Here is a 12,683-nt window from a genome sequence, read left to right as displayed (position 1 = left end):
CCATCCATGAATTTGAGACATTTAGTTTTCCAAAGGATTTTTTTTGCCTACCGAAATGCAAATTCCCAATTCAATCAGCCCAAAGAAAGGGATATAACTCAATCTGACAATTTCTTTTTCAGCTCCTTAAACCATTATCCTGACAAGCCCAATATTTTCCTTGGTCATACCATCTACAACACTATTATCTTTTCCATAATCAAAACTGCCTAAAAAGTAACTGTAATCATCAACATTTCCCAGAAATGTTTCAGGTTACTCATTATCCTGAAGATAAGGTCCTGTTCTTGTAATCAGAGATTCCAAATTGTTGGGAGATAGGATCATGTCGCCTTCCTTCTGGGCAATTGCCTAGCTTTAGTTCAGACAATTCTCTCAAATATTGTACTCACTGCCTACCTTTGTGCTACAACCACAATAGGGAAAACTGGCTGGTGGTTGCTCAACAAGACATCCATGTGGGTGGCTCGCTTAACAACTACAACAATGTATTCCAGGCTAAGTTGTGATCCTAAGTAAAAAGCTAGTTGTAGTCCTCTTGTCTTTTTTTGATTTTTAACTTTCTTTTTTGTTTTAGTTTGTATTAGATTTTACTATTACAAAATTACACATATTTTAAAACTTCAATTTCTGTAAATCCCTTTTGTCTTACAGCTTCTGCAGTGATGTGAATTTAGAAGTTCTGTAGACTTTTTTTTAATGCAGTTATGACAAGTCTAGTGTAGTGTCTTGAGGTTCTGCCAATGTTAACTCACAAAGGCTTTCTTCTGTTTCTTACCTGCACTGCAGTAGTTTCTCAGCTTTTTGCTAACTGTCAGCATACTAGTGTTATGGGGGACAGAGGAACACAATAACTTTAAATGGTTTTATTGGAAAAGAGCTCATATATTATACCAAGAATGCATGTAAGAGGATTTTACTCAGACCAAACATATTACACCAAGAACACATAAAATTGTACGTGTACCATAACAGCAAAGAAAAGCACAAGAAAAAGTAAACCTATTTTGAAGCCACAACTGAACTTGTATGATCAAAAGACCAAGCTATGGGTGAACTGAATTTAAACTATGCAGCAAATTCTCTGGGTCTTTAATTCAACCAGGATTTAATCCCATTTTCTGTGTTTATCAGTCATGGAACCACATATTAGCCCCATATGAGGTTACAAAACGGTATTTAAGTTTAAATACTTAATCATGTCATAATGCAGCCAACCTCCCACTTTTTGCACAGCCTAGAAGATTATACTGCTAAAAATGCCCAGTATCATTTGTCTTAAGTGGGGAGGACTTTAGAGGAGCCCCCTTTCTACTCAGCTCCCCCAAGAAATGCAGAGGTAACCTGCTCCCTAGGGAGTAACCAACAGCTTCCTCCCATTTTGAGGTGAAAGGCTGCTGTTAGAAGAACAATTTGCGGTTCCAACTCGAGCGGGGACTGGGCAAGAATAAATAAAAATGAGATCCAGCAGGCTATGAGGAAAGAAGAAAGATTTATTCCTAAAAGTAAAACAGTTTGCCTTTAGGGAAAGGCTGCAAAGAAATGGGGTACAGCAGCAGATTTTTATAAGGGGAGCTTGTCGGGGTGAAGTGAGTACATGCTGATTCTGGGGGAGAAAACTTATTTGAGGAAGATTATTTATTTTAGTTGATTAACTTAGTTTCACCTTGACTGTCAATTATCTAGTGGAGACATCGATTCTCAGAACATTGTGGATTCTATTAACTATTTTAAGGGAAGGTGGAAGTAGTATAAAGAATAAAATATACACTCTTTGGATATAAAACTTCTCACAATGCCGGGGGGAGGGGGGCCGGGAAAACCTTTTTTTCCTGCTCTATGTGGGGCGCCATGGGGGCAGGAGGGATACACCAGGGAGCCATCTCCACGCCCCTTTCCTGTCCTGGGGAGGAGAAATGGTGGGCGATGAGCTGTTGAGAACAAGCGCACCCGCAAGAGTCCCAACGCGGCGCCTTCTTTGGAGTTGGCTGGAAATGCCAAAACGGCCACGCGATAAAGATCCCGGCAAACCACCCACCTCCGGTTTAAGCCCTCAGCTCCAGGCCAGCCGCAGTCACGTTAAATAGACCAGGGTGCTCATGCTCCGGCGGGAACGATGCGCCCAGGGACATGAAGAGTGCGGGAACTCGCAAGTGGCGCGGGAACAGCCCTCGCCGTTTCACAGAAGCCAGAGGACGAGGCAAACGCTCAGCCATTTGTGCTCCGGACCCTTTTTGACCGCCACCTGCTCTTGCAAGTGCGCGAGGGGAGGGGCGACTCCGAGTCGGCGTCCAGCTTAGGGCGCCCGCTCTCGTCACTGCAGCTGCTGACCGGGCAAGCGCCGTGCAAGCGGGCAGACGCGCCAGGCGACGACGCTCCACGGCTTGCCATGGCCCAGGCCAAGGTCGGCAACGCCAAAAACAGTGGAGGCGGCGGCGACGAGGCAACCCAGCAAGCGGCCGCGGGTCAGCAGTCCCGGGGTCGCTTCTTCCGCTCCACCTCCATGGCGGACCGCTCCAGCCGCTTGCTTGAGTGCCTGGACCAGCTGGAGCGGAGGTAAGGCTGGACGGGCCGGCCAAAGGGGCAGCGCCCTCGGATCATCGGAGGAGCGCCTCTGTGAGAAAAGCGCAGCGTTTGTTTCCTACCCACCTTCTTCCTCGCCTCCCTCCTTCCTCGGGGCGATTTTGCTCTGGCGATTTTGCAAACTGCTTCCTCTCGGGGGGGTGGGAAGGCAAAACCTTTAAAAATGCGCCTCTGCTTAATTGGATTGCTTCGATGCTCCGCATCTCCGTCTGGGCTCTGGACCATTTTGGAGAATATTTTTCCCGTTTGATAAATGGAAGAGGAGGAGGAGGAGGAGAAGCCCCGACGTGCCTTCCCTTGCTTTTAGTTGTACTTCTTAGGCCTAGTTTCAGGATGACGCGAGGTTTGGGGGTTCTGGGGAAATAAATGTTAATGGTCCTAAGTATTAATCCTCCGTTTGCTTTTGAAATGGGTCGGGGTGGTGGTGGTGGTTCCTCAGCCTCTTTGGGTGTTAATCATGTAGAAATCCTTCCTCCTTTGGAAGGCTGTAACAGCCTTTTCAAGTAGGGAGGTGGGACGAATTGCCTCAAGAGAATTGCTTTTCTATCGTTTATATGCCCGATTCTGAATTATTCGGAATGAATGAGGAGAGTTTTGGATCTGCTCAGTTGAAAGAAGAAGAAAAACAGCAAAATTATCATGTTTAAGAGCTGGTAGAATATATGGGAGTTGAGATTAGAGATGGCAGGTTTAATCCTACACCCTCTCCCCTGCAGACTGAGTTAACATTAGATAAGAATTTCTATTACTACTTTCAAATGTTTCTGTGCGTTCTTATGATTTTCTACATGTTCGGGTCTCTCAATTAGATCGGAACATAAACAGCTTCAGCAATATGTAGTCATTGATGCTCATTCTGGTGCATTCCGCTTTAGAAAGATGGATGAGCAAACCAGCATGTCAGTTTCCTATAATGTTGGGAGACAAGTTTGGGGCACAGTACTTTCTACTGTAAACTGGTCTCAGGTAGGGGAGATCCAGATCCAATCAAAAATAAAACCAATCCGGGCTGAACACCAACAGTGATTGACTGAGTTTGCATATTTGCATTGGGCTGTAAACAATGGTTCACTAAATAAGGCTAGTTGTACACATCTAAAACCAAACCACATGACATAATGATTTATAATAATGATATGGCCCCCCCATTTTTAATTTCAGACTCTTTTTCATAATTACAAGACTCATTACTTAAATGATTACGTTCCCATTGTTTAGCATTTATTTACTTCTTTACACTTGCTAGAGATATTTGCTTAGTCTTAAAACAGGATAAATATTCTGAAAAATTCACTCGTTGCCAAAAGACATAAGGAATCAAATAACTATAATTTAGAGCACTACCTTTCCTGCATATGATAGTTGAGGCATAGATAAGAAGACTATTGTTAGACATTTCTTAATATAACAAAAGCATTTCAGATTTTTTAATGTACACCATTTTGTGTGTTTGTGATGGTATGAATTAATTTCCACAGGAAAATTAATTTATTACTGCAATTCAGGCACTTTTCATGGGGAAAAATGAATAAAAATTGCTTAAATAATTTCATCAAAAGCTTCATACGAATTTTTAACAACTGAAATTTGAATATAAGGTGCTAATTTAGTGTTGACTGTTTTTTTTTTTGTAAATTTTATTTGAGTTTTCACAAAGAGAAAAAAAAATACAAACAAAGCATCTTTTTTGAAAGTAGCGTAATCCCAGGTTACATTTCTTCATACAGACACAAATTCAGGTTCATGCTCATTTTTATATTCTATTCCATATCTTATTACTATTTTACATTTTCTGTGTAGCTTCTCCCCTCTTTTAATTTTCTCAATTTTATTTTAATTATCTCATCTCAATTCAAATCATTGTATTTATATTTTTTGTCCATCCTGTTTCAATTATCTATTATCTTTTCTCATTAAACAAAATTTCTCCTGTAGTTACTGATTGGAGTATGACGCCTTTATATCTTTTCCCTAAAGTTGTAACATTCAATATAATACATAACTTCCATTCGGATTCTGCTTGGTACATTCTTAAAATACACACTGTATTCTTAAAAAAAGAAAAAAATTATAAATGTATGTAATTAAAACAACACATTCCATTCCAATTCAATTCTATCATTAATAATATTCATTAAAATCTTAACTTCTTTAACATTACTTTTCAATTAAATATCATACTTCTATGGGAACAATTATAAGCTTTCCATAGTTAATTCCCCCCCTCTTCACTTATATTTTATAAAACATTAACTAATTAAAATGTTCCCGTTCATTCCTAATTCAATTTTCTCATTTATTTATTTTCTCATTTACTTATTTTATTCACAAACATTTCACTAAATTACACTAACTATTTTATCCCTCATTTTAATCATACGTTGTTTCCAATTTTCTAAAGTTATTTCTATTATTAATATAACAATACAATCTTATGTACCTTTACGGAATCCCTTTTTCAGTTAGATTTTCACCCATTATCTCTAAATAGGTCCTGTTTCTCTATATCTTGCTCCAGTCTTTTGTAACTTATTTTCCTTTCCTTCTTCCCTCTCTTCTTCTCTCTCCCCCTTTTACCCCCTTGTCTTTCTACCTCTATTTCTCTCTTCTGTATTCCCCTTTTCTGTTGCTTTCCAGTATTATAATTTTTTGAATTATTTTTCTTTTCTTTGGTTGTTTTTTTAAGTCTTAAATTCTCCATTCTCTTTCCCCCCTTTCCTTTTTCTTCCCCACATAAAATTGTTCATTAAAGATGGCTTCTTCTTTGTCCCAGTCTTCTTGTTTTGCAGTCTTGTTGTTTCTCATAGTTCCAAATCTCCATTTCTAAGAACTGAAAAACGAAGCCAAAAGAACCCTTCCCTTCTTGTGCATCTTCTTTGTACTTTTTAAGTTCCATTTTCAATTCATCCAGAAGTGGTGCCATTGTATAAATTTTTAAACAACCACCCGATTGATTTTAGTCATTCAAATATAATACCAAGAATCCAAAGATCACCAAATAATCCAAATACACGCAAGCTGTTTCTTTTTTGCTCTTTTTTTTCACTTTCTCTTCCTGGGGTTACCATTTAGTTGCAAAGTTTCAGTTAAAATGTATCTTTTAGAAGTCTTGTTGAAGTTTTACTGTAGATTCTTTTTAATTCCAGGCAATCTCCTCCCGCTTCCAGATCCTGCCTATCCTGCTTATGAAAAAGAAAATTTTTAATGTCCAGAAATCTTTATTATCCCTTTGACATTTTGTTTTATTTTCAGCTTAATTGCCTATTGATATCAAAGTGGATTTTTCTGATTTCTTATTTAAATCTCTTAGTTGTCAGTATAGGGAAGGAGAGAGAAGGAAAAAAAAGCCAAACCTTTCCCTTTTCACTTTTCTTCGCTGCTTCCAACTCTTCTTTGGGAGCGATGTTATTTTTTGTAAGTTTAAATTCCAGGGTACCTTAGTTGTTGCTTTTACAATTTAACCCGGTCAGCCAAAACTTTCACTTCTTATCTTCCTCCTGCACATTCTTTTCCGGTCGAGTTCTTCTTTGTGGTGGCCATTTCTGACCATCGCTGCAACCGCCTTTGGGAAAGGGAGTAATGGCCAGCTGAGGAGGAGAGATGCGGCTTTCCTCAACCCTGCTGGCGGTCTCCCCCCTCTTCACCACCTCTACGGGGTGATTTAGCCCCGAAACCAGCCGGCTCGGGCTGCTCCAGCGGCAAGCCCAGACAGAAACCGCGCACGATTGCGGATTTCTGTCTGTCGCCAAAGCACTTCAAACCAGAAGTCCCAGTGTTGAATGTTTTGTATTTTACATTTTTCCTATATTTTTTGCACTGATTATGTAGTAAATCATGTACTTTGTGGCTTTAATTAAATTATATTTAAAGAAGTTATTTATTCATTTTTTATTTTAGTTGAACAGTACATGACTACTCAGAAGTGAGATCCACTGACTACAAAGCTGGATTCACAATTATGGTCTGATTCATATATCATGTTAAGTCCCCACACCTCAAAATATGCAAACCAGAATTATAGGATTTACTCTTAGGCTACCATGCTATACATAGCTAAGATTATCCTCAAGACTATTATTTGCAGAATTAAATAAAACATTTTCTAAATGAATTCATCACATTTTTTATGATTAGATTCTCAAATTCTAAAGAATTTTTTTTCTTGCCCAGTATTGCGGTGTTATGAATTTTATATACACTGCTCAAAAAAATAAAGGGGACACTTAAACAACACAATGTAACTCCAAGTCAATCACACTTCTGTGAAATCAAACTGTCCACCTAGGTAGCAACACTGACTGACAATCAATTTCACATGCTGTTGTGCAAATGGAATAGACAACAGGTGGAAAGCATAGGCAGTTAGCAAAACATCCCCAATAAAGGAGCGGTTCTGCAGGTGGTGACCACAGACCACTTCTCAGTTCCTATGCTTTCTAGCTGATGGTTTGGTCACTATTGAATGCTGGCGGTGCTTTCACTCTAGTGGTAGCATGAGATGGAGTCTGAAACCCACACAAGTGGCTCAGGTGGTGCAGCTCATCCAGGATGCCACATCAATGCGAGCTGTGGCAAGAAGGTTTGCTGTGTCTGTCAGCGTAGTTTCCAGAGCATGGAGGTGCTACCAGGAGACAGGCCAGTACATCAGGAGACATGAAGGAGGCCATAGGAGGGCAACAACCCAGCATCAGGACCGCTACCTCCGCCTTTGTGCAAGGAGGGATAGGAGGAGCACTGCCAGAGCCCTGCAAAATGACCTCCAGAAGGCCACAAATGTGCATGTGGCTGTTCTAACGGTCAGAAACAGACTCCATGAGGGTAGTACGAGGGCCCGACGTCCAAAGGTGGGGGTTGTGCTTACAGCCCAACACCGTGCAGGACGTTTGGCATTTGCTAGAGAACACCAAGATTGGCAAATTCTCCACTGGTGCCCTGTGCTCTTCACAGATGAAAGCAGGTTCACACTGAGCACATGTGACAGATGTGACAGGGTCTGGAGATGCCATGGAGAATGTTCTGCTGCCTGCAACATCCTCCAGCATGACTGGTTTGGCAGTGGGTCAGTAATGGTGTGGGGTGGCATTCCTTTAGGGGGCCACACAGCCCTCTATGCGCTCGCCAGAGGTAGCCTGACTGCCATTAGGTACCGAGATGAGATCCTCAGACCCTTTGTGAGACCATATGCTGGTGCGGTTGGCCCTGGGTTCCTCCTAATGCAAGACAATGCTAGACCTCATGTGGCTGGAGGTGTCAGCAGTTCCTGCAAGACGAAGGCATTTATGCTATGGACTGGCCCGCCCATTCCCCAGACCTGAATCCAATTGAGCACATCTGGGACATCATGTCTTGCTCCATCCACCAATGCCATGTTTGCACCACAGACTGTCCAGGAGTTGGGGGATTCTTTAGTCCAGGTGTGGGAGGAGATCCCTCAGAAGACCATCCCCCACCTCATCAGGAGCATGCCCAGGCATTGTAGGGAGGTCATACAGGCACGTGGAGGCCGCACACACTACTGAGCCTCATTTTGACTTGTTTTAAGGAAATTACATCAAAGTTGGATCAGCCTGTAGTGTTTTTTTCCACTTTAATTTTGAGTGTAACTCCAAATCCAGACCTCCATGGGTTGCTAAATTTGATTTCCATTGATAATTTTTGTGTGATTTTGTTGTCAGCACATTCAACTATGTAATGAACAAAGTATTTCATTCATTCAGATCTAGGATGTCTTATTTTATATGTCTTATATATATGCATCACTCTATCATTTTTGCCTCTCTCATAAAATATATTTTAAAGGATGTCAGATGAATTGAAATTATTCTGTGATGTTTATTTTGGAATGGCAATCTCACACAAGTAAATTATTTACAATTGAAAGAGTGTTAATGTGTCCTACCATAGCTACAATGATAATACATCACCTTAAAAAAACATGTGTTCAAGAATGAAGAATAATTTTTTTGAAGATTTTTTTTTTCAGGAAAGTGGTCCAGCTTTGTGAGTGAAGTATAACAGGTGCTATGATAGAAGAGACCTATATATAGTTACAAATGAGGAAGGACTTGGGAGGCCCAGCTGTCATTCCAGAAAGCATATGAGATTTGGCTACCTTTTTTGTTGGCAAGATTGTATTTACTTTTTAGGGTTAGTGGGATTTACTTTTAATTTTACTGAGATTTACTCTTTGCTAGATCTGTGTAGAACTTCACCTCAGTGGACCAGAAAGTGGAGTTTAGGAATTCATATGGTGCTATTCCATTCTTGCTTGATTATACCAATTCAGTTATTGGTTCTTCCCCATCTAGGGCTTGAATCACACAATCCATATGTCTTTTAGCATTCAAATTGAGCTTTGCATTTTTATGATTAGGATAATCTGGCTGTAACATTTCTGCAAATTGACAGAAATCATTATTCAGGTGAAATAATGAACTGATGGCAAGGCTCTAGGATTCTGAATGCAGATATATTCCAGAATGTCAAAGAAAACTAGTTTTGTCTCTGACATGGCAGTTTTCTGCATGCAGACACTTTTGTATGAAAGACCATCCAATATTGTGAGTCTCTGCCTGCTATTTAGTGTAGTATATTCAGTACACAGAGCTGGGTATTTAAGAAGCTCAGAATATTTTTCATACATTCAGTTACTTGAACATGTAACTGCAATTCCTAGAATACCTAATTTTAGCATGCCTGGTGGACACAACGTTGGAAAATGCTTTCTTTAAAAAAATAAACTGAAATTATTTCTAGGTTGTTTCAGATATGAAACTCCAACAATGTAAAGTGAGGCTCTTCCTTCACTGTAATAGCAGAATTTGTTATTTACTTGAGTTTATATGCCACTCAACTCAACAAAGCTCAAAGCTGTTTATCAAAAGAAATCCACCCATATCCATATCTCCATCTATTCACCCATCTATCCATCCACTCACTTATCTAAACAATTACAAGCTGAACTGTAGCAAAGCAGCAGAACTTTAATAGTCACAAGCCCCAAATCTGTAAATGGAAGGTCAAGCTTATCACCAAATTCAAGACAATAAATTGACAGCCTAATTTCAAGAGAAATGCTAAAGAGAGTGGGGAGACAGCAACCAAGAAGGTTCATCCCCATAATTGTGGGTGGCCTTCCATAAAAGAAGGGACCAAGATGCAGCCCAGCCTTCCTGTTCTTATGCCACTGGGGGACGGTGGTTTAGTATATTCATGATATTGTTGTTAGTCGTGAAGTTGTGTCCGACTCATTGCTACCCCATGAACAATGTTCCTTCAGGTCTTCCTGTCCTCTACCATCCCCCTGAGTCCATATTCATGATATATGAACCTTTAAAAGTAAAATCCAGCACTTTGAATTCCACTGAAAAGTAACCAGTACAACTTTTGGAAAACCTAGTATCATCTAAATGTCTGCATTCTGGGTCAGCTGATTTTTCTGGATAACAGTTATCCAATATTGCTGAGCCAGGTAAAACGTCTTGAGGAGATATACCACCACTTCAAGGGATATGGAACAGGTTTGGACTGCTGTCCATCAATGCTCCTTAGTTTCCTTTTTTTTTCCTTGTTAAATCGAGATGGACTGATTCTAGAAGGGCATATATGAAAACTAGACTTTTTATATTTATCTGAAATAATATGTGAGAAATAGACTTTTCTTGATACTTTTTTCTTCTTCATTTAATAATGCTAGAATTCCCTTTCCACCTCCTTTCCTGCTGTTGTGCAAATACAGTTGGGGCAAGGGATAAGAAAAAAGATATTTTGCAGTTCTTGCACATAAGACCAAGCCAGGATTTTAATATCCACCTTCTCATTTTGGCAAATAGGAAATATTGACTTTATATAGAAACTCTTCGTTGTAGCAAGAATATAGTATGTTAATTTAATTTTATAAATAAGTAATAGATGAATGCAGGGTATAAGGGTATTTGTAAAGTCTCTTTTAAATTGGTAATTTTTTTTTTCTCTTCCCAGAGTTGAAGCTTTGCGTGATGCTGCGGCTTCAATGGAACAAGAAAAAGAAACTCTTCTGGAAATGATCCATAATATACAGAACAGTCAGGATATGAGGAATATTAGTGAAGGTAATACCCCAAGCTTCTTTGTGAATGTGTACAGATAATATACACATATTTGGAGTGTCTCATGAATACACATAAGTGGATTTTTTTTAGTGTCTTCATAGTAGATAGACTTATATGGGCTGTCCTCAACTTACAAACATAATGGAGCCCAAAAATTCCAATGCTAAGCAAGACAGTTAAATGAGTTTTGCCTCATTTTTTGACCTTTTTGCCTCAGCTGTTAAGCAAATAAGTGCAGTTAAATGAATCGTGTGGTGATTAAGTGAATATGGCTTTCCCCATTGAATTTGCTTATTGGAAGCCAACTGAGAAAGTTACAAATGGTGATCATATGACCCCAGGACAGTAAAACTGTCATAAATACATGCCAGTTGCCAAGTGAATTTTGATCACATGATCATGTAGATGATGCTACAGTTGTAAGTGTACAAACTGGTTATGTCACTTTTTCACTGCCATTGTAACTTTGAACAGTCACCAAATGAATGGCTGTAAGTTGAGGGCTACCTGTACTAAGTGATAATTTCCTAATTATAACTGACTGGATTCAATGACGACAATAAGTGGAAACAAATCAAATCATCCTATTTTAATGTGCTCTTGTTAATCTAGCCAGTGTTTCTTCTGTGGTAAACTGCTAATACTGATCAAGTCAAAATCTCTGTTAAGTATTATCAAGCCCGTTACAATCATCATTGCCTTCCATCCTCCATGGATTGTAACAAAAATATGATGCAGTAATTCTTAATTTACTTTGACTCTTCTGACCTTGCCGGTTAATTGGTGTTATGTAAAACTTTAAAACCAGCATTTTCAATTTCAAAATATAGGTGAAAGAGAAGAACTTACTCTGACTGCCAAGCGCCTTATGGGCCGAACCATCACTGTTGAGGTTTCGGTAGAAACCATACGAAATCCTCAGCAGCAGGAATCCCTGTTGCGGGCTACCCAGATGATTGATGAAATAGTCAATAAACTCTTGGATGATTTGGAAGACTCAAAGAGCCGGTTAATATCACTTTATGGCGCTTGTACATCTGAGACACCATCGGGACCTGTTAATCAAAAATTTCAGTCTGTTGTAATTGGATGCGCCATAGAAGATCAAAAGAAAATTAAGAGACGGCTAGAGACTTTGCTTAGAAATATAGACAACTCCGAAAAGTCCATCTTGCTTCTAGAAAACCAAAGAACAACTTCAAGGCAACTCTGCAACAATGGAAAAGATTAAAAGCTTTTGATCCCCATTATGAAAAAGTAAAATGTTTTCTTCAAATATACAAAATCAAAGAAATGCTGACATTTAAAAATATATAATGCATGGTCTTCTTAATACAGGTCACATGCCCTGAAGCTTATATACCTCTTGTACAAATCCTGAGGTATTCAGAAACAAAGATGGAATAAGATAGTTATGGGGGAAAAAAAAACCTTACATTCCTCTGAGGAGAAAACATGTCTGCTTCTATTAACCACCACCCCCCCGCCCAAACCAATGAACTCTAAAGTGTCTGCATAAAGCACATCCTGAGGCAATTACAAATGTTAGGCACCGTAGAAGCACTTTTTATCTGTACTTTTTATCCCACGTTTTTGTTCCAATCAGGCTGGCTAGAATGCTCTGCCATCCACGCCTTCCTGTTCAAAAAATACATCTTTAAAGGGCTTGGTACAATGAAATAAGTAACTAATACTTTATTTGAGAGAATGTAGGCATTTCCTATCCAAAGGATAAATCTTTCATAAATGGTATTCCATTTATTCCTTTTAGTACTGTATTGATTTTAGGAAATAGTATCCTGTTAATCCCTAGAGATAATTTAGCAATATATGTTTTGTTCTTAAGCGATTAATCTATCAGACAATTCAATTAGATTGTATTCCGCTTAAGTGAATAAATCTGTTTAAGAGAGATGATAAAGTGGAAAAAATGCTACAGTAAACGCAAATAAAATTTATATGTACTTCGTTGTGGAATATTCATAAATAAAATAAATCATGCTCCATGCA

General features: G+C 39.1%; 1 protein-coding gene across 1 annotated transcript; it reads left to right on the top strand.

The window, feature by feature from the left end:
• Positions 1-1,898: 1,898 nt before the first annotated feature.
• BAG2 (BAG cochaperone 2) lies at positions 1,899-12,683 on the top strand. Its single transcript, XM_026695177.2, has 3 exons — positions 1,899-2,556; positions 10,564-10,673; positions 11,504-12,683. Exons 1-3 carry the CDS (start codon positions 2,390-2,392, stop codon positions 11,902-11,904), a joined length of 678 nt encoding a protein of 225 aa, XP_026550962.1. The 5' UTR covers positions 1,899-2,389; the 3' UTR covers positions 11,905-12,683.

Source organism: Pseudonaja textilis, chromosome 1 (genome assembly GCF_049901715.1).
Source record: "Pseudonaja textilis isolate UNSWEBS1 chromosome 1, rPseTex1.2, whole genome shotgun sequence".
Taxonomy (NCBI): domain Eukaryota; kingdom Metazoa; phylum Chordata; class Lepidosauria; order Squamata; family Elapidae; genus Pseudonaja; species Pseudonaja textilis.
The sequence above is the reverse complement of the archived record's forward strand: the minus strand, read 5'-3'. Positions and strand labels throughout refer to the sequence as shown.